The sequence below is a fragment of the Heterodontus francisci genome, chromosome 20 (assembly GCF_036365525.1).
Source record: "Heterodontus francisci isolate sHetFra1 chromosome 20, sHetFra1.hap1, whole genome shotgun sequence".
NCBI lineage: Eukaryota > Metazoa > Chordata > Chondrichthyes > Heterodontiformes > Heterodontidae > Heterodontus > Heterodontus francisci.
The window spans coordinates 35,528,169-35,553,970 of NC_090390.1; the positions used below are offsets into that span (position 1 = coordinate 35,528,169).

At 41.1% G+C, this 25,802-nt stretch overlaps 1 protein-coding gene across 4 annotated transcripts in view; it reads left to right on the forward strand.

Moving 5' to 3' along the window:
* The window catches only part of LOC137380569 (poly [ADP-ribose] polymerase tankyrase-2), a 104,041-nt gene that overhangs the window by 66,306 nt on the left and 11,933 nt on the right, over window positions 1-25,802 (forward strand). For all 4 annotated transcript variants that reach the window (XM_068052598.1, XM_068052599.1, XM_068052601.1 and 1 more), the window contains 5 exons: window positions 19-184; window positions 2,146-2,365; window positions 10,406-10,515; window positions 22,930-23,118; window positions 23,774-24,023. In XM_068052598.1, the coding sequence (XP_067908699.1) occupies window positions 19-184; window positions 2,146-2,365; window positions 10,406-10,515; window positions 22,930-23,118; window positions 23,774-24,023 (935 nt within the window). The remainder of the gene's footprint in view (window positions 1-18; window positions 185-2,145; window positions 2,366-10,405; window positions 10,516-22,929; window positions 23,119-23,773; window positions 24,024-25,802) is intronic.

Below are 25,802 nucleotides of genomic sequence, written 5' to 3' on the forward strand. Positions count from 1 at the left end.
TTGTTTTATCTCTTTCAGAGGATTGGTTCCATTGCACAATGCGTGTTCCTATGGACATTATGAAGTAGCAGAGCTCCTTGTTAAACATGGTGCAGTGGTAAATGTAGCTGATTTGTGGAGGTTTACTCCTTTGCATGAGGCTGCAGCCAAGGGAAAATATGAAATTTGTAAACTTTTACTACTGGTGAGTGACCCTAAGAGAACATAGTGGCCTGGATTTTGCTGTAGAAATAAGTGAGACTATCAGTGCTCACCATTATGAGAGTAAATGTGAGACCGCACATGCGCAGTTAAATGCAGAAATCAGGAAGTTGCTGTACGAATTACCCTGCTCCTCCAGAAGCTGTGCTATAATGGTATCTTACTGAGAGATGTGGCATTCAGATACATGAAAGGCATGAAATGGCAGTGCTTACCTACTGTATACCTGCTAAATTTACTGGAAGAAGGTAGGCCTTGTTCATTTAAGTGTAGGTGAATTTTCAATGGCGTGATAAGTCTGAATCACTGTGATACAGCATCTCTGGCGCTGAAAATTAACTTTTACAAGTGTACAGTCTCATTCTTCCAGATTTTAATTAATGTTGGCAATTTTACAATGTCAGCTTTTTTTTTTACTTTTTCTTTGACTCATCTCTCCCCCTTAATACTATATTTCTTTCCCTCTTTAATTTGATTTCTATACTTAAACAGAGTGTGAGTGAGGACGTGTGCTCAGTAATGGTTCTGCAGTCTGGTTAAGGAGATGCACAGTTGATTGCTCTGTTCATGCAGGTGCCAGACCCCTGTAGAGAACGCCACACTGTTTTGGATTTCTAGTAACTGCAAATTCCAGTGCAAAGGCCTGTGGAAAGTTGGTCGGCAGGAGTAAGTGGAATGGTATGCAGGCTGTGAAAATTGCAGGAAACAAAGAATAAACAGTACCTTTCAGATAACCCCATGCCCCTTAACCAACAATTAATTTGTTTTGAACAACAGTCACTGTTACACAGGCAAATGCAGAATCAATTTAAAAACTACAAGGTCCTGTTAACAAATGAATGACCGAATAACCTGGTGTTAGTGCTTGCCAGGATTGAAAATATGCATCCAGTAGCAATTCATAGGATCTTTTGTCTGTCAACTGTGGCTGAGATGATGGCACTCTCGCCTCTAAATCAAAAGGTTGTGGATTCAGGTCCCACTCCAGCACAACAATCAAGGCTGACACTCAAGTGTAGTACTGAGGGAGTGCTGCACTGTCAGGTCCAGTCTTTTGGATGAGACATTAAACTAAGGCAGCATCTGCCCCCTCAGGTAGATGTGAAAGATCCCGTTGCACTACTTCGAAGAAGAGCAGTGGAGTTATCCTTGGTGTTCTGGCCAATATTTATTCCTCAGTCAACATCACAAAAAAAAACATCTGCTCATTGGCATATTGCTGTATGTGGGAGTTTGTTGTGTGCAAATTAGCTGCCACATTTCCTACATTACAACAGTGACTACATTTCAAAGGTACTTCATTGGCTATAAAATGCTTTGGTATATCCATTGGCTGTGAAAGGCACTATATAAATTCAAGTCTGTTTTATCTTTTATGTGCATCTAAGCAAGCAGATGATGCCCTGTTTTAATATCTTATCCAAACAGTTGCATCTCTGACAATGCAACATTCGTTCAGTACTGCAGTGGAGCGTGAGACTACATGGCGGGTCGGTATTGGACCTTCACACAAGCTCCTGACTCGACGGAGTGTAACTGAGCTAAGCTGACACCCAAGGTCAATCCCTGACCTGTGCTGCAGTTATCGGATCTCTCTTATGGTTGGCCTCAGCTCTCCTTAACCAGAGGTGGCAAAATCAGCCTGCATTCTGAATCCTGAATGCTAACAGCTGTTACAGGATTGACCTTGACTATGATGTTCTCTGCAGTTGAAAAGCCCCCAACGGTCACTCAAGAATCATGCACATGGCTATTTGAACAAGGTGCCAGAAAACAACTTGCACCTTTGGAAACATACTCCAGCAAGTAATCAATGCCATGGTGCAGTGTGGGAGAGAAAATATTATAGAAACTGTTAGTTTCTTTTCTAAACTAATAAATTCTTCTGGCTTTTGAGCAATGTTATCAAATGTGTTCATTACTAATTTTGATTAAAATTACTAGCATGGTGCCGATCCAACCAAGAAGAACCGGGATGGAAATACTGCTCTCGATCTGATAAAGGATGGAGACACAGACATTCAGGACCTGCTGAGTGGAGATGCGGCTTTACTTGATGCTGCAAAGAAGGGTTGTGTGGCCAGGGTGAAAAAACTGTGTACAACAGACAATGTTAACTGCAGAGACACACAGGGCAGACATTCAACACCTTTGCATTTAGCAGGTCTGTTTTCATCAATTTCTGTACTGTGTTTTGTGTGTGCATACAAAATATTGCAGAATGCTGCTAATTAAAGGCTTTGAAGTAAAATTAAAAATGTCACATTAAGTTTACGCATTGGCAATCAATAACTCAGAACTTGATCATATTGGCACTTCGACATAGGTAGAAAGGGGAATGAGGTCCTGCAGGCAGATGTTAGGGAGCTAGGAAGGAGACATACAAGGAGGACCTCAAAGGTAGTACTCTTCAGGTTACTCGCAGTACCATGCACTAGTGAGTATAGAAATTGGAGGATAGGGCAGTTTTTTTAATTCTTTCATGGGATGTAGGTGTTGCTGGCAAGACCAGAATTTGTTGCCCATCTAAATTGCCTTTGGTAGCTGAGTAGTCTGCTAGGCCATTTCAGAGGACAGTTAAGAGCCAGCCACATTGCTGTGAGTCACATGCAGGCCAAGCCTGGTGAAGACGGCAGGTCTCCTTCCCTAAAAGACGTTAGTGAACAAGGTAGGTTTTTACGACAATCGATAGTTTCTTGCACCATTACTGAGATTAGCTTTTAATTCCAGATTTTTATTAATTATTGAATTTATTAATTGAATTTAAATTCCACCAGCTGCCATGGTGGGATTTGAATGTGTCCCCAGGGCACATTATTTGTTCAGTGTCATTACCACTAAGCCACTGTCTCCCTGATGAAAGCATGACTGGAGAGATGGTATGGGAGGGAGGGCATTAGATTCGGAGGACACTGGGGGAGTTCTATCCAATGCTGGCTGCGTGGGTTTCACATCAGTAGAGCTGGGACCAGTGTCCCCTCAGGGCAGTTTGCTAGTGCTGTTGGGAAGGGCATAAACTAACAGCAGGGGAATGGGAACCAGTTTATAGCATTAGAAAGAAAAAACAAGGTGAACAAAGGATTGGGAGCAACAGATAGCACTAGAATAACAAATAGTAAGGTATTGGGTGGGGTCCGACTAAGAGGGAATGCAATAAGATCGAGATTCGGTTTACAGTGCATGAATGTAAATGCACAAAGTATGGTAAATAAGGTTGGTCAGCAAAAAAGATTTGGAAGAAAAGTTCCAGGGATGAGGACTTCAGTTATGTGGATAGATCGGAAAAGCAGGGCCTGTTCTCCTGGGAAGAGAAGGTTGAGAGGAGGTTTGACAGGTGTTCAAAATCATAAGTCTAGACAGTGGATAGGGAAAAACTGCTGCCATAGGCAGAAAGGGTGGAGAACCAGAGGACAATTTAAGGTGATTGAGTATAAAGTTAGCCATGGAAAAGGACAAAGAGCAATCTAGAGTAAAAATGTTTAATTGGAGGACGGTCAGTTTCAGTGGGTTAAGAATGGATCTGTCCTAGGTAAATTGGAATCAAAGATTGGCAGCCAAAACTATAATGGAACAAATGGGCTGCCTTTAAAGAGGAGATGGTTTGGCAGTCATGATACGTTCACACGAGAAGGAAAGGTCAAGCAAACAGGCAGAACTTCCTGGTATGAAGAAGCAAGAAGTGTGTATGATAGACGACAGGTTGATAGTACAAGTGAGGGGGAGACGGTGGCATGTGGTAATGTCACTGGACTAGTAATCCAGGAGGCCCAGGTTAATGCCGTGGGGTTACTGGTTCAGATACCACCATGGCAGCTGGTGGAATTTAAGTTCAATTAATTTATAAAAATTCACTTAATCTGGAATTGAAACCTAATCTCATGAAACAATCAACGATTGTCATAACCCATCTGGTTCATTCATCTTCTTTAGGGAAGAAAATCTGTCCTTACCTGGTCTGGCCTACACATGACTGCAGACGCACAGCAATGTGGTTGACTCTTAACTGTCCTCTGAAGTGGCTTAGCAAACTACTCAGTTGTCCAGGGCAATTAGGGATGGACGCCCACATCCCATGAAAAATTTTTTAAAACTAGATTGAGTATAGATAGTTCAGAGGGAAAGTGAGAAAGGAAATGAGAGGCAAAGAGAGACGAGCTATGAGAAGACTGGCAGCTAACATAAGACTGAATCCAAAAGTGTTCTTTAGGCATATTAAATAGTAAAAAGTTAGCAATAGGACGGGTGGGGCCGAATAGGGACCAAAAAAGGGATCTACGCATGGAGGCAAAGGGCATGACTGAGGTACTCAGTGAGTACTTTGCACCTGTCTTCACCAAGGACGATGCTGCTGCAGATATCTTAGTGAAAGAGGTGGTAGTTGAGATACTGGATGGGCTAAAATGGTAAAAGAGGAAGTATTAGAAAGGCTGGCTGTGCTTAAAGTTGTTGCCAGAACCAGACGGGATGCTTCCGAGAATGCTGAGGGAAGTAAGGGTGGAAATTGCTGAGCTAATGGCCATAATCTTCTGATTCTCCTTAGATGCACGGGTGGTGTCAGAGGACTGGAGAATTGCAAATTTTCACCCTTTTTTAAAAAAAAAAGCATTACCCCAGCAACTACAGGCCAGTCTGTTTAACCTCGGTGGTGGGAAATCTTTCAGAAATGATACTCTGAGATAAAATTAACAGTCTCTTGGACAAGTATGGATTAATTAAGCAAAGTCAGAATGGATTTGTTAGAAGCAAACTGTGTTTAACTAATCTGATTTAGTTTTTTTGATGAGGTGACAGAGGTTGATGAGGATAATGCAGTTGATGTGGTGTTCAGGACTTCCAAAAGGCATTTGATAAAGTGCCACAAAATAGACTTTCCAGCAAAGTTGAACCCATGGAATTGAAGAGAAAGTCACAGTATCGATACAAAGTTAGCTTGAGTGACAGGAAACAGTAGTGGTGAATGATGTTTTTCAGACTGGAGGAATGTATACAGTGGGGGTCACCAGGGTCACTGCTTTTCTTGATGTATATTTTAATGAACTAGAGAACATTTTTCCTCAAATCCCCTCTGAACCTCCTATCCCTTACCCTAAATCTTTGCCCCCTGGTTCTTGACCCCTCTGCTCAGGGAAAAAGTTTCTTCCTATCTAACCTATCAATGCCCCTCATAATCTTGTACACCTCAATGATGTGCCCCCTCAGCATCCTGTGCTCCAAGGGAAACAACCCTAGCCTTTTCAGTCTCTCTTCATAGCTGAAATGCTCCAGCCCAGGCAACATCCTGGTGATTCTCCTCTGTACCCTCTCCAGTGAAATCACATCCTTCCTATAGTGTGGTGACCAGAACTGTACACAGTACTCCAGCTGTGGCCTAACTAGCGTTTTATACAGCTCCATCATAACCTCCCTGCTCTTATATTCTATGCCTCGGCTAATAAAGGCAAGTATCCCATATGCCTTCCTAACCACCTTATCTACCTGTGCTGCTGCCTTCAGTGATCTATAGACAAGTACACCAACATCCCTCTGACCTTCTGTACTTCCTAGGGTCCTACCATCCATTGTCTATTCCCTTGTCTTGTTCGTCCTCCCAAAATGCTTTACCTCACACTTTTCAGGATTATATTCCATTTGCCACTGCTCTGTCCATCTTGCCAGCCCATCTATATCTCCCTATGATCCAAGGATTTCCTCCTCACTATTTACAATACCACAAATTTTTGTGTCATCTGTGAACTTGCTGATCATATCTCCTATATTCATGTCTAAATCATTAATGTACGCTACAGACAGCAAGGGTCCCAGCACCGATCCCTGTGGTACACCACTAGTCACAGGCTTCCAATCGCAAAAACAGCCCTCAACCATTACCCTCTGTCTCCTGCCACTAAGCCAATTTTAGATCCAATTTGCCCTGGATCCCATGGGCTCTTACCTCCTTAACCAATCTCCCATGCGGAACCTTATCAAAAGCCTTACTGAAATACATGTATAGTACATCTACTGCTTTACCCTCATCTACACATCTAGTCACCGTCTCTCAAAATTCAATCAAGTTAGTTAGACACAATCTCCCCCTGACAAAGCCATGCTGACTATCTCTGATTAATCCCTGCCTCTCCAAGTGGACTTTAATCCAGTCCCTCAGAATTTTTTTCCAATATTTTCCCAAGCACTGATGTTAGACTCGCTGGCCTGTAATTACATGGTTTATCCCTGCTACTTCTTGAATAATGGTACCACATTCACTGTCCTCCAGTCCTCTGTTACCCCTCCTGTGGCTAGAGAGGATTTGAAAATTTGTGTCAAAGTCCCTGCTATCTCCTCCCTTGCCTGACATAGCAGCCTGGGATACATCTCATCCGGGCCTGAGGATTTATCCACTTTTAAGCCCGCTAAAACAGCTAATACTTCCTCCCTTTCAATGTTAATATGTTCACGTATATCACAGTCCCCCTCCCTGATCTCTACACTTACATCGTCCTTCACCGTAGTGAACACTGAAGAGAAGTAATCATTTAAAACCTCACCTATGTCCTCCGGCTCCACACAAAGATTGTCACTTTGTTCCCTAATGGGCCCTACTCTTTCCCTGGTTGTCCTCTTACCCCTAATATACTTATAAAAGGCCTTAGGATTTTCCTTTATTTTGCCCGCCAATGTTTTTCATGTCCCCTCTTGACTCTCCTAATTACTTTTTTAAGTGCCACCCTACACTTTCTATACTACTGTAGTGCCTCCACTGGGCGGCGCAGTGGTTAGCACCGCAGCCTCACAGTTCCAGCGACCCGGGTTTCAATTCTGGGTACTGCCTGTGTGGAGTTTGCAAGTTCTCCCTGTGTCTGCGTGGGTTTCCTCCGGGTGCTCTGGTTTCCTCCCAAACGCCAAAAAGACTTGCAGGTTGATAGGTAAATTGGCCATTAGAAATTGCCCCTAGTATAGGTAGGGAAATATAGGGACAGGTGGGGATGTGGTAGGAATATGGGATTAGTGTAGGATTAGTATAAATGAGTGGTTGATGGTCGGCACAGACTCGGTGGGCCGAAGGGCCTGTTTCAGTGCTGTATCTCTAAACTAAACTAAACTAAACTGTTTTCAGCACTGGAGATCTGCCATAAGCTTCCGTTTTGTTTTCCTGATCCAATCCTCTATATCTCTTGACATCCAGTGTTTCCTGGGCCTGATGGTCCTACCCTTCACCTTAATGGGTACATTTTGGCTCTGAACTCTCCCAATTTCCTCTTTGAATGACTCCCACTGCTGTGATGTAGACTTTCCTACTAGTAGCTGCTCCCAGTCCACTTTGGCCAGATTCTGTTTTATCATTTTGAAATCGGCCTTCCCCCAATTCAGTACCTTTAGTACTGGTCCATCTTTATCCTTTTCCATAGACTTGTGTCTACAGGACACAATTAAAAAATTTGAAACTTTAAAACTTGGAAGTATTGTGAACTGTGAGAAGGATAGTGAAAAATTTCCAGAACATAGGCTGGTGGAGTGGGCAGACACGTGGTAGATGAAATTTAATGCAGGGCAGTGTGAAGTTAATTCATTTTGGTAGGAAGAACAAAGAGAGGCAATATCAAATAAAGGGTACAATTCAAAATGGGATGCAGGAACACCGAGACCTGGGGTTATATATGAATGAATTGTTGAAAGTGGCAGAGCATGTTGAGAAAATGGTTAAAAAGGCAAAGCAGGATCGAGGGGTCAAATAGCCTACTCTTGCTCCTAGTTCATATGTTCACGTGTGTGGGATTTTTGGCTTTATAAATAGAGGCATGAATAGCGTACAAAAGCAAGGAAGTTATGATGAACCTTTATCGTACACTGGTTTGGCCTCAACTGGCGTATTGTGTCCAATTCTGGGCACCACACTTTAGGAAGAAACTGAAGGCTTTAGAGAAGTGCAAAAAAGATTTACAAGAAAGGTTCCAGGGATGAGGAACTTCAGTTATGTGGATAGATTGGAGAAACTGGGGCTGTTCTGCTTAGAGACGAGAAGATTGAGAGGAGATTTGACAGAGGTGTTCAAAATCATGAGGGGTCTCGACAGAGTGGATAGGGGGAAACTGTTCCCTTTGGCAAAAGGACACCAATTTCAGGTGACTGGCAAAAGAACTAAAGACGACATTAGGAAAAACTGTACAGCGAGTGTTAGGATTTGGAATGCACTGCATACGAGTGTGATGGAGGCATATTTAATTGTGGCTTTCAAAGGGGAATTTCAAAATGACAGGCCATAAATATAAGATAAATCTAATAAGGAATTCAGGAGAAATTTCTTTACTCAGAATAGTGAGAATGTGGAACTCGCTCCCACATGGAGTGGTTGAGGCGCATGGCATAGATGCAATTAAGGAAAACCTAGATCCATATGTAAAGGAGAAAGGAATGAATGAATGTGTTAATAGGATGAACTGAAGTAAATAGCGTGGGAGGAGACTCATGGAGCATAAACACTGGCGTAGACTGGGCCAAATAGCCTGTTTCTGTACGATAAGTTCTATGTGATATAACTGAAAACTAGGAGTGTAACTTAGAAGACAGCTTTTCATCTTGGTAATCCACGCTTGACAAAATTTTCATAAACCTGCTCATGTTTTGTTCAATTGTTATCTATTAAGTTAACTTTAAATATTCATACTGGCGATAGAATTTCCTGTTAAATTATTTCTTGATGAAATTTGCTCTGAGATATCTTATTCGTTGAAGCATGACAGTATGATGGGGGATCTCAATGACGATTCATGTCATTAGGAGTCAAGTCAGAACAGAAACTGACCAAGGCTCTGTAAGATATATAAAGTTCACAATATAGTGTATTACAAATATAAATTATACTTATTTCAGAATTGTAATCTTATCTTGAGTTTCAGATAATAGTTATTGCTCACCACATCTGAACCTTCCAAATTTATTGTAAGTATTGCTTTGTAATCATTCCCAGGAATCCACTTTCTGCCAATAGTGAATGATGCTTAATGTGCTAGAGGGGCAATTTTCTCTGTGTGTACTGGCAGTTGGAGCCTTGCCTGCAATTTTTCATCCATTGAAATGAATAATTGTGAACTGTGTAGGTCATGCTGGCAATTATAGCATTTCACTTAAATATTTTGCCCAAATGTTTCATTTCGATGGCTGATGCAAAATACAAGAGCATGAAAAATTATTTATTGTGTTTAATCTTGCCGATTAAAAATTCAGTCTTCAAAACAATGTGTCATTATATAAAGCAGTTGTCATGTTATCTTCAAGATTTTGTCTGTCATTTGGGGGTTAGAAATTACAGGCAGATACAATTCTAACAGTTGTATGTTTCAATGAGTTAACCTGGAGCGAGTTTGAATTTTTAGCGACATGTGTTCCTGGTGCAAATCAACAGTAAAGTGACATTTCCTAATTTGGCTTCTACCTGAAATCAAGATTTGAAAACAGAATTTGCTTAACAGGCAAATGAGTATGAATTGTCAGTCTCCTTACTTGCATATCTAAATAACTGATGTAAATGAGATGCACCTGTTTGTAACCCCATAAGGCATGAATATTGAAAATTTAGGTAGGTCATGATCTGAGTTTAGCTTGATGTAGTAGATGTGCATTTGTCAAGTTGAAACTGCTGAAATAAACCTGAAAAGTACATAATTTTGTTTGAAACTGCAGTAAAGATGAACAAGCTGCAAATTAAATCTAGCCTAGTTAATTCATTGATTTCCAAATGCTAACATAACTTTATTAGCCATATATAGGTTGGACTTCCAAAATCCGGCACCCTCGGGACTGAGACCATGCCAAATTTCAGATTTTCCTGGAATTTGGACAGTAAAATCAGGTAGCCTATCCTAGGCCAAATTCAGTGAATAAGAGATAGGTGAAAGGGGTACGGAGCTCCAATGTGCATCCACCCAAACTTCAAAAGCATTCGCTACTTCACTGCTTCTATTTGCCACATCAGCCATTTTGTAACCCCTCTTGGCCAGATTAGCAATTAGTGCAACCTTGAAGGTACCTGAATTAATTTTCACATTGAGCATTACATGATTCTGAAGAAATTTTCATTCTGTCCATCTCTGCTGATGGTGAGCGATAGTATCAACATTTTCAAAAATATTCGGTTTTTGGACAGCCAGATTTTGTCCAACCTGTATTGGTACGTTGTAGTAAATATAACGTTTTGGTTGTGATTCACTGTGGTATGTCTTAACAGCTGGATACAACAATTTAGAAGTTGCTGAATATCTACTACAACATGGTGCTGATGTGAATGCTGAAGACAAAGGTGGACTGATTCCTCTACATAATGCTGCTTCATATGGGGTAAGATGAAACACGGTACAGTGCTAACTTCACTGGCTCTCGTAATAACAGGTGTTCAAGTTGATTAAATTACTGTGCCTGCTAATGAAGGAGCAGAGCATCTGCTTCAGTGTTAGTGTGAAGTTATTTAAGGGTATTTATTTAAGTTGTCCACATTTTAAAATAGAAATGTTGTTCTCCCTCTGATTTTGGTGACACTACTTGGATCAAGTCTCCCTGTAGGTGGCTAAGCAATCAAGCTTTGCTTTGCCAGTTCCAGCTTCTGATGCATATCATTTTGCAGGGTCATGATGTATTTAAACTGTCCTCCTTTTGGATAGACAAATGTTTGGCATTCAAGGAAATTATTGTAAAACCAGGCCACATAAGATTTACATTTTCCTGAATAAGTACTAGGAGGGAAGACCACTTACTCACAGCTCCAGAGACTCGGGTTCAATTCTGGGTACTGCCTGTGTGGAGTTTGCAAGTTCTCCCTGTGTCTGCGTGGGTTTCCTCCGGGTGCTCCGGTTTCCTCCCACAAACCAAAGACTTGCAGGTTGATAGGTAAATTGACCATTAGCAATTGCCCCTAGTATAGGTAGGTGGTAGGGAAATATAGGGACAAGGTGGGGATGTGGTAGGAATATGGAATTGGTGTAGGATTAGTATAAATGGGTGGTTGATGGTCGGCACAGACTCGGTGGGCCGAAGGGCCTGTTTCAGTGCTGTATCTCTAAACTAATCTAAACTAAAATTAAACCTAAAGAACATAAGCAGAGGTTGGCAAGAATCCCAAGTATGCGGAGTGATATTGTTGGATTTTATCAACTAAAATTACCCAGCTTACAAAACATAGGGGACTGCTGATAATCCAACTACGGCCACACTACCCATTAGGCCACTGGCTTTTTTTAACAGCTGGTTGTTTGTGGGAAAAATCCCAATCCCTAGAAAAGGTCTACCTCTCTAGTTCTCACCAATGAACTATGTTGCTTAATCAATCGAAGTGCTCTAGAATACTGCAGATCTGCCTGGCTTGGCTATCTGATTGCACAGTCCCAGTCTCCACTCGATAAGTTTGTCATCCTGAGTGACCTTAGCCACAAAGGCCTCACTTAACTCCCCCATGTGGCTTGTCATGAGTTGGTTATTAGATCACTAACAATCCTTCATTAGGGGGACAGAGGTATTGGAGGAATTCTCCCAAGTACAAAGGTGAGCAGAACAAAACAAAATACGTGCATATGGTTACCATCCTCTTGACTACAGTACTGGAAATGCATCACGCACCATTGAACGATGGCTCCACAAATAACAGATGCAGAGAATTGTCAGCAATTGCTTTTCTGCATTGCAATGAAGGTACACATTGGATTTATTAAGTGTGTGTTCCCAAACCCAGCTCACGGTTTACGTCCTCCTGGAGTTGTCATCGTAAAGCTCAAGAGTTTCCTCATGAGTAATTTGGATATTTGTTTTCAGTTTGTTGGATGTACTTGCATAGGCTAGCTTGCTATGTGCCACCTAAATGATATTCTGGGGCCAGCCTCCCACCTTGCACCTTTTGTCAACTTGAGCTCATCCAAATCTCTGCTGCCTGTATTCTAACTTGCACCAAGTCCCGTTCACCTGTGACCCCTATGCTTGCTGACCTACATTGGCTCCTGGTCTGGTTACTCTCGATTTAAAAAAAAATTCTCATTAATTTCAAATGTCTCCACCCCTCCCTATCTCTAACTTCTTCCAGCCCTGTCGAAATCTCTAGTTTCCTTGTACATCTCTGATTTTCATTGTTCCACCATTTGGGGCTGAAACTTCAACTGTTAAGACCCTAAGCTCTGTGATTCTCTCCCATACCGTTCCCTCCACATGTCTACCCCTCTCTCTCTCTCCTCTTTAATACATTCCTTAAAACCTACCTCTTTGACTAAGCTTTTGGTCACCTGTCCTAATGCCTCCTTAGGTGGTTTGGTGTCGGATTTTATTTGATATCACTTGGGACTTTTTACTACGTTGTTAAAGGCACTTTGTAAATGCAAGTTGTTGTAGATGTCAGTCTCATTCCATATGCTTGTTTTGATTGTCACCTTCTGCTTAATCGAAGTCTCCATGAAACTGGTTTTGGCAGAGATATACGGGCTGAATCTTACCAGCCCCCTGACGTCGGAGGGGGTGGGGGGGGGCTGGAAAATATCTCTGGGAGAGGCCCGCCATGGGCCTCAATGCCGGGAAGGCCCATTTTACCGGCGGCAGCGAGGCCCCGGGGTGGCCCCCCGCTGCTCGGCGGTGGAACCTTAATTTCAATATTAAAATCTATCTTAATCACTGAATAATTACCTACCTTCCCATGCCGAAATTCCGGCAGGTTATCGGAAGTTCTGTGCCTTCGGATCTCCATTCAGAGATCCGAGGCGGAACACTGCTGGGGAGAGGGGAGGAGTGGCGTTTTCAGGACGGATATGGGGGGTGGTGGGGAAAACTCTTTCTAGTGGTTGCGGGATGGTGGGTAGGGGTTGAGATAATGAACTTTGGGGTGGAAAGGTCGAGACCTAAAAAAAAGTTTTTTTTTGATGGATAGGGCAATTTCCATATTTATTACTCATTGGGGGTGTGGGAGAGGGAATTGAGAATGTGATTAAATGCCTATCTTTATTTTTCAGCATTCTGTCACTTTAAAAATTTTAATGAGTCCGAAGGGCTTGAAACCCTTTAAAAATGGCGGCTGCGCGGAGGCATCGGAAATCGTTGCCGGGGACGGAACGCCTGCCCCCCTCTACATCAACGGGGGCGGTTGTTCTGCCCCGTCCATATTAATGGGCCGCCGCGTGGTCCGGGTGGGTGGACCGCCATCTTTGAAGTGTGCTGCTGAGATCGGCAGCGTGCTAGTAAAATTCAGCCCATACATGTCAGCCTTAAGCTTGACTTCCTCTCTAGGGGGCTGAGCAACAGGTTGGTGTAGGCTAAAGTCTTCCCTGCAACAGTTCCCCTTTTTTGTCATAAGTCCACCTCGTAGCTTGACCCTGGATATCGATGTATGATTGAAGGGAACCATTCCACTGTATGCATTTAATATTTTAATGCTTTTGAGCATTTCAGAAAAACATCTGACTTGATGGAGTTAGTGCCGCGAACAATAAAAACCTGCTCTGAGTGGTGTAGTAGGCCCCACTGCGCTGTCAATTATCACTGGATTATGTTAGCCTTTAGTTCTCCACATATTCTGTGTGCGTAATCCAAAAACTGTGGACCCATGTGGAAAGTTTACAGCATGGCCGCCATCTTAAAAAGATGCATAATCCCATCAGATGATCATATCACTATCCTATACAGTAGACCAATGTAATTTTCTTCAATTTGTTTATTCCACCTTCTATCAATTTGCTTCCACTAACATGCAACGGAAACTGTATGGTATGCTACACAGTTATGGCCTTTGGGCTGAATTATTTGATTTACGTGCTAGTTTCTGTCAGAAATTTTAACATTTTGAATTTAATTCCTTGACTTTCTGTTATCACTGGTCCCTTCATATCCTATTAAAAACTTGGAGCTTTTGATTGTGTGAGCTCTGTCAAAAGTTTCAAGGAAGTTGGAAAACTATTGATTTGAGAGACCAGAAGATGGTTGAAGTAACAGGTGGAGTAACTTTGATCACTAAAATCCAGAGTCTTCATCCAGATTCAAACCTTTTGTTGTAATCCAACCTCTCGTATATGAAGATTATTTATTGCAGGGCATCTGATCTTCCCAGAAGGACAGCTCGCAAATTCAATTGGCATGGAGAACAATGCGGCTAGTCCTTCAGAATTTCACTTCCTAGTACACAGCAATAAAACAGAGCATAGTAGCTAGTACGACACTTGTTTTGTTTCCGCTCTCTTCTTCATCCCCCTCGCCCCCCCAAAACCACACCAATCCCTAACATGTTCAGCCACATACAGTAACCTACACACTTTAAGTAAATCATGCAAGGTTGAAGAGATTTGAAGAGAAATCAGAGATTTTCCTCATATTTGGAGAAAGCGGAAAATAGAATTCTTATCAAAGTTCACCATTGTGTCACTTTCGCAACTACATTTCCTTTGTATCAGACATAAGGGATTCTTTTGCATATTGGATTTTTAGGCCTATGTAGGCGAAAAATGTGTTGTGCATTTCTAAACATTTGAAAAATTATTTTTATTGTGTAACCATGATTATCCATGTGAATTCCCATAGCGAAGGAAGAACTAAGTGGTGTAGACATTTTGGAATGAGTTAAAAGACCCTGGGTTTTTCTGCATTGATGGGTGACTAAAGGGAGGGCAAATAAAGCGAGGGCATACAGAATAAATGGGAGGATATTGAGAGGGATAGAAGAAGTGCGAGATCTTGGAGTGCATGTCCACAGGTCCCTGAAGGTGGCAGGACAGGTAAGGTAGATAGAGTGGTGAAGAGGGCATATGGAATGTTTTCCTTTATTGGATGAGGTATAGAATACAAAAGCAGGGATGTTATGCTGGAACTGTATATAAAACTGGTTAGGCCACAGCTGGAGTATTGCATACAGTTCTGGGCACATTATAGAAAGGACATAATTGCTCTGGAGAGAGTACAGAGGAGATTTACAAGAATGTTAGCAGGGCTTGGAAGTTGCAGCTATGATCGGCTGGGGTTGTTTTCCCTAGAACAGAGGAGGCTGAAGGGTGACATAACTGAGGTGTACAGAATTATGAGGGGCCTAGATAGAGTAGACAGGAAGAACCTGTTTCCCTTAGCAGAGAGGTCAATTACCGGGGGCACAGATTTAAGGTGATTGGTAGAAGGATTAGAGGGGACATGAGGAAATACTTCTTCAACCAGAGGATGGTGGGTGTCTGGAATTCACTGCCAGGAGTGGTGGTGGAGGCAGAAACCCTCAATTCTTTTAAAAGGTACCTGGACCTGCACCTGAAGTGCTGTAACCTGCAAGGCTATGGACTAAGGTGCTGGAAGGTGGGATTAGATTGGGCAGCTAGTTTGCTCAGGTGGCACAGACACAGAATGGCCTCCTTCTGTGCCATAATTTTTCTATGGTTCTAGGCCAATTTGCCACATTCAACTGTAGTTATCCTTTGACTGTAGAAATACAGTTAAGCAGCTGAATTATTCTGGATGGATAAGAGAGAAATTGATCAAACATTCATCTAGCATTGATGGCTGTGCCTTCAGCTACCTAGGCCCTAAGCTCTGTAATTCCCTTCCTAATCCTCTCCACCTCTTTCGTCCTTTCAGATGCACCTTAAAACTTACCTCATTGACCAAGTTTTTATCCATCGGCCCTGATATCATGTTGTGTCTCTTTGTCAGGTTTTGCTTTATAATGCTCCTGTGAAACACCTTAGAATGTTTTAAAGGTGCTGTATTAATACAAGTTGTTGTAGACTTAACCTTCATTATATTGTACTTGTGGAACTTGTCAGAGGTGTGCTGGAAGTCAACTTTTAAGTCCTGAGTTTGACAACCTGGAACACTAGCAAAAGACTAGCAGAGTATAAATCAGCAAATTAGAGGAGCATGAAACAAGGGTCATGCAATAATCGTGGGGGACTTGATCTCCACATAGATTGGGCAAACCAAATTGGCAAAAGCAGTTTGGAGGACAAGTTCATGGAATGTATCTGTGGCCAGTTTTCTAGAACAATACATTGAGAAACTAACTAAGAAATAGGCTATTTTTGATCTAGTATTGTGTAATGAGGCAGGCTTATTGAGTAATTTTACAGTAAAGGATTCTGTGGGCAAGAGTGATCATAATATGATGGAAGTTCATATTGAGTTTGCGTGTGATATGGTTAAACCCAAAGCTGGGGTCTTAAATTTAAACAAAGCCAATTACATAGTTATGAGGGACAAGTTAGCTACGGTAGATTGGGAAATTATTCAGAATTCCTGATAAACATGTATTCCCTTGAGGAATAAAAAGTCCATGGGAAAAGTAGTCAAAACAATGGCTAACTAGAAAAATTAAGGATAAAATTAGATTAAAAGAAATTGCCAAACATAGTAAACCTGATATTAGCAAAGGATGAATAAAAAATGAGGAATAAATAAAATGAGTAAGCTAGCAAGAAATATTAAAAAAAGGTTGTAATAGTTTCTACAAGTATGTAAAAAGGAAGACAGACGAAGTTATCGTGGGGAATAAAGAAATGGCAGAAACATTAAACAAGTATTTTGAATCTGTCTTCACAATAGAAGAGACATACCCGAAAATAGAGCAGGTCTAATGAGAGTAAGGAGCTTAAAGTAATAGTAAAGAAACAGTACTGGTGAAAATAATGGGACTAAAAGCCTAAAATTCCCCTGGGCCTGATGGCCTACATTCTTGGATTTCAAAAGAGATGAATATAGAGACAGTGGATGCATTGGTTTCAATCTTTCACAATATCCTAGATTCGAGAATGGACTGTATAGATTGGAAGAAAGCAAATGTAACCTTGCTATTAAGAAAGGGGGTGGAGAGAGAAAACACTGAATATACGCTAGTTAGCCTGACATCAATAGCAGGGGAAAACGCAAAAATCTATTATTAGGGGTGAGGTAACGGGGAATTTAGAAAATCATAGGATTATGCAGAGTCAGTGCAGTTTTATGAAAGGGAAATCTTGTTTGACAAATGTATTTGTATTTTTGAGGACGTAACTAGCAGGGTAGCTAAGGTGGAATTGGTGGGTATAGTATATTTTTGGCTTTTCAGAAGACATTCTATAAGGTGCCATGCAAGAGGTTGTTGCGTAAGATTAGGGCTCATGGGATTGAGAGTCATTTATGGCACAGAAGGAGGCTGTTCGGCCATCGAGTCCATGCCAGCTCTCAACGGAGCTATTCAGTCAGTCAAACTTCCCTGCTCGATCCCCATAGTCTTACAAGTCTATTTCCTTCGAGTGGCCATCCAGTTTCCTTTTTGAAGTCATTGTCTCTGCTTCCACCACCCTTGTGGGAGCAAGTTCCAGGTTATTACCACCTGCATGGACAGATATCAAAGTTGGATGAAGTAGGCCATTTTCATCTTGGCAGATTACAACTAATGGATTGCTGCAAAGATCAGTGCTTGTGCCTCAGTTACTACAAACTATCTCAATTACTTAGATGAGGGGACCTACAGTAATGCATCCAAGTTTGCTGATGTTACAAAGCTATGTGAAAGTAAGCTTTGACAGGGACAATCTGCAAAAGGATATAGACGGTGAGTGGGCAAGAAGATGGCAGATGGAGTATAATGTAGGGAATGTGAAAATAGCCACTTTGGTAGGAAGAATAGAAAAGCAGAATATTTTTAAAAGGCGAGAGACTTGTAAATGTTAGCATGCAGAGAGATTTGGATGTCTATATGAATCACCAAAGTTAACATGCAGATACAGAAAGCAATTAGGAAGGCAAATGGTATATTAAACTTTTATTGCAAGGGGTTTGGAGAAAAATAGTAAAGAATTCTTGCTGCAATTATAAAGGACTTTGGTGAGACCTCACCTTGAGTACTGTGTGTAGTTTTGGTCTCCTTACTTAAGAAAGAATATACTTGCCTTAGAAAGAGCACAACATAGGTTTACTAGATTAATTTCTGGGATGAGAATGTTGTCCTATGAGGAAAGATTGATTAGAATAGGTTGTATTCCCTGGGGTTTAGAAGAATGAGAGGTGATCTCGCTGAAACGTGTAAGATACTGAGAATTCAACATGGTAGATGCTGAAAGGCTGTTTCCCTTGGCTGGAGAGCTTGGAACCAGGCTTCATAGTCTCAGGATAAGGGGTCGGCCATTTAGGACTGAGATGAGGAGAAATCTCTTCGCTGCAGGTTATGAAGCTTTGGAATTCTCTAACCCAGAGGGCTGTCGATCCATAGTAATTGCGTGTATTCAAGACTCAGATTGATAAGAGTTTTGGACACTAAGGAAATCAAGGGATAATGGGGTGGGAAAGTGGAATTGAGGTAGAAGATCAGCCATAATCTTACTGAATGGGGGTGTGGGCTCAAGGGGCTATATGGTTTAGTTCTGCCCCTATTTCTTATGTTATGACAAGCAACTAAAAAGCTGACAACTCAAAGAAACACAATAACGAGCCTTGAATCATTCTTGAATATAGGCCAATGCTTATGGTGACCAAATAAGTTAACATCTTGATATTCTAGTGATTTGGGAATCCTATTCTGCAATTTGCAGTATTCTTCTGTTTTTTTTTAAACTGAAATCTAATAGGCCCTGTCTGTAACTTTAAAAACAGGTACCTACACAATGGGCAGTATGAGAGGATCTTCTGGTAATTTAAGTTACTGGCATATCCAGTGTTCTACCACTTAAATTTCTAAATCTGCCCTGAAATGTCTGAAGCTAATGCATGCTGTATTTGTGATATTCCCAACCGCTCTGGGGGCATGCTGCCTAGGTAATTGAGATTTTTCAGGTTTTTGGTGCATTTGAGACACCGCTGTATTGCATTTGAAGCCAAAAAATAATTATCGTCAAAGGATGCAAATATTTGTCACAATTGACTATTGATTTTTGTACTAGCAAATGACACGGGTATGGATTTTGTGGTTTTAAAAAAAGACTGTGAGGCTCTCTGTTCTGACCATTATTAAACAGTAAATGCATCTTCTGGTGACTGCACATGTGCAGGTAAATGCAAAAATCAGGAAATTGCTGTCCGAGTTACCTTGTTCTCCAGAACATCGGAAGATGGGAACAGGAGTAGGCCATTCAGCCCTTCGAGCCTGCTCTGCCATTCAGTACAATCATGGCTGGTCATCCACTTCACTGTCTTTTTCCCACACTATCCCCATATCCCTTTATAGTTTATGTTGAGCTTAGTTTAGAGATACAGCACTGAAACAGGCCCTTCGGACCATCGAGTCTGTGCTGACCATCAACCACCCATTTTATACTAATCCTACACTAATCCCATATTCCTACCACATCCCCACCTGACCCTATATTTCCCTACCACCTACCTATACTAGGGGCAATTTATAATGGCCAATTTACCCACCAACCTGCAAGTCTTTTGGCTGTGGGAGGAAACCGGAGCACCCGGAGAAAACCCACGCAGACACAGGGAGAACTTGCAAACTCCACACAGGCAGTACCCAGAATTGAACCCGGGTCGCTGGAGCTGTGAGGCTGCGGTGCTAACCACTGTGCCGCCCACTGTGCTAAGATAAACAGGCGCTTCCCATCCAAATATTTGGGATGAGGGGCAGGTCATGCCTCACAAGCCTAATTGAATTCTTGGAGGATGTGACAAAACACATTGATGAAGGAAGAGCAGTGGATGTGGTGTATATGGATTTTAGCAAGGCGTTTGATAAGGTTCCCCATGGTAGGCTCATTCAGAAAGTAAGGAGGCATGGGATACAGGGAAATTTGGCTGTCTGGATACAGAATTGGCTGGCCCATAGAAGACAGAGGGTGTTAGTAGATGGAAAGTATTCAGCCTGGAGCTCGGTGACCAGTGGTGTTCCGCAGGGATCTGTTCTGGGACCTCTGCTCTTTGTGATTTTTATAAATGACTTGGATGAGGAAGTAGAAGGCTGGGTTAGTAAGTTTGCCGATGACACAAAGGTTGCTGGACTTGTGGATAGTGTGGAGGGCTGTTGTAGGTTGTAACGGGACATTGACAGGATGCAGAGCTGGGCTGAGAAGTGGCAGATGGAGTTCAACCTGGAAAAGTGTGAAGTGATTCATTTTGGAAGGTCGAATTTGAATGCAGAATACAGGCTTAAAGACAGGATTCTTGGCAGTGTGGAGGAACAGAGGGATCTTGGGGTCCATGTCCATAGATCCCTCAAAGTTGCCACCCATGTTGATCGGGTTGTTAAGAAGGCGTATGGGGTGTTGGCTTTCATTAACAGGGGGGATTGAGTTTAAGAGCCGCGAGGTTATGCTGCAGCTCTATAAAGCCCTGGTTAGACCACCCTTGGAATATTGTGTTCAGTTCTGGTCGCCTCATTATAGGAAGGATGTGGAAGCTTTAGAGAGAGTGCAGAGGAGATTTACCAGGATGCTGCCTGGACTGGAGGGCATGTCTTACAAAGAAAGGTTGAGGGAGCTAGGGCTTTTCTCATTGGAGCAAAGAAGGATGAGAGGTGACTTGATAGAGGTGTACAAGATGATGAGAGGCATAGATAGGGTGGATAGCCAGAGACTTTTTCCCAGGGTGGAAAGGGCTATCACCAGGGGGCATAATTTTAAGGTGATTGGAGGAAGGTTTAGGGGAGATGTCAGAGGTAGGTTCTTTACACAGAGTGGTGGGTGCGTGGAATGCACTGCCAGCGGTGGTAGTAGAAGCAGATACATTAGGGACATTTAAGCGACTCTTGGATAGGTACATGGATGATAGTAGAATGAAGGGTATAGGTAGTTTGATCTTAGAATAGGTTAAAGGGTCGGCACAACATCATGGGCCGAAGGGCCTGTACTGTTCTATGTTCTATGTAAGAGACATAGTGAAAATGAGAGCATATAGAATTGGAGGTTAACTTATTGGCTTGGATAGGAATTTGGTTAGGAGGTAGGAGATAGAGTAGGCGTAATGGGTAAATGTACTCCGGTTGGTAGAATATAACCAGTGATGTTCTCCAGGGATCTGTGCTAGGGCCACAGTTTTTCATTATATTTATAAATGATTTCAATGAAGGAATAAAGAGTCATATACCTTAAGTTTGCTGACGATATTAAGTTGGGTGGCACAGTAATAAGTGTAGATGAAAGCAGAAAGTTGCAGTGGAACATTGATTAAGTGAGTGGGCAAAACTATGGCAAATGGAGTTCATTGCCGTTGAGGTCATCCACTTTGTACCCAAGAAAGATAGATTAGAATACTTTCTAAATGGCGAAACTAGGAGTTGTGGATGAGCAGACAGATTGAGGGATCCAAGTACAGAAATCACTAAAAGCTAGTGGGCGGTATAAATAATTAAAAAGGCCGATGGAATGTTGGCTTTTATCTCATGGGGGCTGAAATACAAAGTGATGGAAGTTACATCTGTACGGAGCTTTGGTTACTCCCCATCTGGAGTACTACATTCAGTTATGGGCACCGTACCTCAAGAAGGATATATCGAGCTTGGAAGGTGTGCAGTACCAATTCTCCAGAATGATACCGGGGCTATAAGGGTTAATTTATAAAGGCAGGCTGCATAGACTAGGATTGGATTAGTTGAATATAGGTGATCTAAATGAGGTGTTTCAAGTTGATTAATGGATTTTGACAGGGTAGATAGACTCTGCGACACATGGACATGATCATGAAATTCAGGGGCAATGTCAGAAAGCACTTCTTCACACAAGATCATGAAAATTAGAGCTGTCTTTCCCCCAAAAGATCTTGAAGGTAGGCCAATTGAAAATTTCAAAACAAATTGCTACATTTTAGTCAGTGAGTGTTGGCAATTATGCACCAGCCTAAATCCTATGACTATCGATGTGAGATGTTGACGTTTGGCATATATGTATTTGGAACTATGCTGATAATTGTTTTGTTAATAAATCAAATGTATCCTTCAACTATTTTAACTATTAAATGCTGAATAGAAATGAGAGGCAAAGGTAATAAAACTCCAATTTGAGGTTCTATCATCAATTTTATGTTTTCACTGTCTGGAGGTGACCTGGACAAAAATGAAGAAGCATTTTGATACCTTACTGTCAACAAGAGGTGTAATGTGATAAGGGAGCAGATCTCCAGTTACTCCAAGGCTCAATCCGTTTGCTTAAAAATAGTGACACAATAAGTGATTAAAGCTAGATGAGTGATGTTCATCATATTGGTAACCTAAAATCTCTTTTGTCTCATTCCAGCACTCCCAGAAATAGTGCTTCTGGGATCGTCCATTTAATTCTTCTTTGGTAAATGTGGTAGTAATATCCATGGTTGAAATAAAATGAGTGAATGGTGCTACTTTATTGCATTAAAAAAGAACAGGTTTGATGATCAGGTGCATATGTTCCTAAAGACTGACAACCTGAAGTCTCTTTCCCATGGACTATCCTAGGTCAAATCATTATTCAAGTTATGTGCAGAGCTTAGTTTGAATACTATGAAGACAGTGAGTCATAGGACATTTCTATTCTCAAAACAATGCAATCCTAATTACAGCATGTTACTAAACAATGCATGATCCAGATTTTATCTTTAATGCATATATTGCTATGACCTTTTTTTAAAAACAAAATTATTGGAAGAAAAATAATATTGTACCCCTTTTATCACCGTACCAAACCTTTGGAAAGGAAGGGGAAATGTCTGAATGGAAACCAATTGGACTAAACTCGTTATAATTTAGTCTTTTGTCTTTGTGATATACTGTTGTCTGCTGTAGACAATGTGAATACCCATCAACTGACATTCACTGTATTTGTTTTATTTACTTTTGAACAAAGCAATAATTAATGTAATTTTTTTTGGTTCCAGCATGTGGATGTAGCAGCAATGTTAATAAAGTATAATGCTTGCGTAAATGCAACGGACAAATGGGCTTTTACTGCTCTTCATGAAGCAGCCCAGAAAGGGCGGACACAACTGTGTGCGTTGTTGCTGGTGCATGGAGCTGACCCCACTATGAAAAACCAGGAAGGGCAAACGCCATTTGACCTGGTCACGGTAGGTATTCTATTAAAATAAAGTTATTATAACATATAATTTAGAATTTCTGTACTGTAACCTTAAATTGTCATTTATATTAAAAATTGGCTAAAAATGAATTGATTTCATTGGATATTGGATGAGGCCGGGTGTATTTTTACATTTTGTTTTTCATGACTAACTGGAACTGCACGAAGGTGTTAATTCATTGGTTTCTGAAGTGTCAATACAATCTTTTATCTTTTTACAAATCTTAGAATCATGCTGCAATAGGTTCCTATGAGGATGATAATTTATTTTAAAACTATCTTTATATCTAAGCATCATGGTTTACTGTTTCATTTGAGAAATTTTATGGTAGCCATTATCTGTTTCATCTAAATTAAATATTTTAAAGTTTCTGCTGTAACATAAACATTAATGTATAAATTTTTACAAAGTATGACCTCAATTGCAGTAACTGGTCAAAATAAGACCAATTCCCAGAACAACTTTTTGTTGACAGCAAAGTGGCTTTCTCCATTGCTCTTGTTTCTTTAAAAAAAAATTTGTCCAAAGTCAGGTCAATACACCAATTTTATCAAAGTCTGAGCTTCATGTTGGGAAAATTTGACATTTTAATTAAATAGGGGTTTGGAGTCATATAATTTTTACAATTACCATCTGTACACAGGCAGATGATGTCCGGGCCTTGCTGATTGCTGCAATGCCTCCTTCGGCATTGCCATCTTGCTACAAGCCTCAAGCTGTTGTCATCAATGCATCCCAAACAGCAGGATCTGCAGCCCCTTCATTGCCCTCTGTTCCAGCAAATCTGTCTGCTGCAAGTAGCCTGGACAACCTTACAACCAGTTTCCCTGAACAGACTTCCAGCAGCAGCTTGTGTGGTGCAGAAGGAATTGCTAGTTTAGAGAAAAAAGAAGGTAAAGAAGTTTTAATATTAACAAGTTTCATTTTAAATAATCAATAGAGCCTTATGTAATATGTTGATCATTTCCTCTGTGGAACAGGGTCATATCTGAATTTTAAAAGCTACTTGATGCTGCCATTTGTGGACAGAAAATATCCCAGATCTATATGGAACATCATGTTGCTAACCTTTTTAATGTTCAACAACTGCTTTGATTTCTTGTTTGAGAGTTTGACACTCCCATTATCTAGATTTCCAATGTTGTCATGACCTATTTTCATGGTTGTTATAGTATGTATATCATTAAATTGTACTTCCTGTTGACAAAGTGTAAGATTTGTTTTCAGCAGAGATTTTTAGTTCCTTTAGTTCTGAAGATGGGTCTCTGACCTGAAACGTTGACTCTGCTTCTCTCTGCACAGATGCTGCCAGACCTGCTGAGTATTTCCAGCATTTCTTGTTTTTGTTTCAGATTTCCAGCATCTGTAGTATTTTGCTTTTATTTTTAATTCCTTTGTTGGGTATTGAATTTTAAGGAAATAAAGTCTGAAATATGTACTTTCAGTACATAGTACCTACCCATCCATATTGAAAAATCAATTAACATTTCCCCCTGGGAAATCTATTTGGAATGGTTACAGGTATGAGTTGAAATCTAAAATGACAGGACTCTATTGAAAGGAAAATGACTGATTTGAATAAGATATCTGTGGGCCATACAACTGCAATTTCCTTTTTTGGTGCCAAAAATTAAAAGATATTTAAAGGATTTTATTTTCCCACCCATTCTCCTTTGAAGAAGCTAGAAATTTAATTTTAAAATTAGAACATAAGAAATAGGAGCAGGAGTAGGCCATTCAGCCCCTCAAGTCTGCCCCCGCCATTCAATAAGATCATGGCTGGTCTGTTCCAGGCCTCAACTCCTCTTTTGGGCCTGCTCCGCCTAACCCTCAACTCCCCGAGATTTCAAAAATCTATCTACCTCTTCCTTAAATACATTTAGTGACCTAGCCTCCACAACTCTCTGAGGCAGAGAATTCCAGAGATTCACCATCCTCTGAGAGAAGAAATTCCTTCGCATCTCATTTTTAAATGTGTGCCCCCTTATTCTGTAACTATTTCCCCTTGATCGAGATTCCCCCACTAATGGAAACATCTTCTCGACCCTGTCAAGCCCCCTTAAAATCTTATATGTTTCTATAAGGTCATCTCTCAATCTTCTAAACTCCAATGAATAAAGGCCTAACCTGTTTAGCCATTCTTGATAAGACAACCCCTTCAACCCAGAAATCAGCCTAGTGAACCTTTTGTGAACTGCCTCCAATGCTAGTATATCCTTCTTTAAATACGGGGACCAAAACTGTATGCAGTACTCCAGGTGTGGCCTCACCAACACCCTGTACAGTTGTAACAAGACTTCCCTACTTGTAAACTGTAACCCCCCCCCCAGCAATAAAGGCCAAAATTCTATTTGCCTTCCTAATTACTTGCTGTACCTGCATGCTAACCTTTTGTGTTTCATGCACAAGAAGACCCAGATTCTTCTGTACTGCAGTATTTTGTAGTCTTTCTCCATCTAAATAATCTGCCTTTTTATTCTTCCTACCAAAGTGGATTACCTCAGACTTTCCCACATTGAACACCATCTGCCAAGTTTTTGCCCACTCACTTAAGCTATATATATCCCTTTGCAGATTCTTTGTGTCCTCATCACAACATGCCTTCCCACTTATTTTTGTATCATCAGCAAATTTGGATACACTACACTCTGTCCCTTCCTCTAAGTCATTAA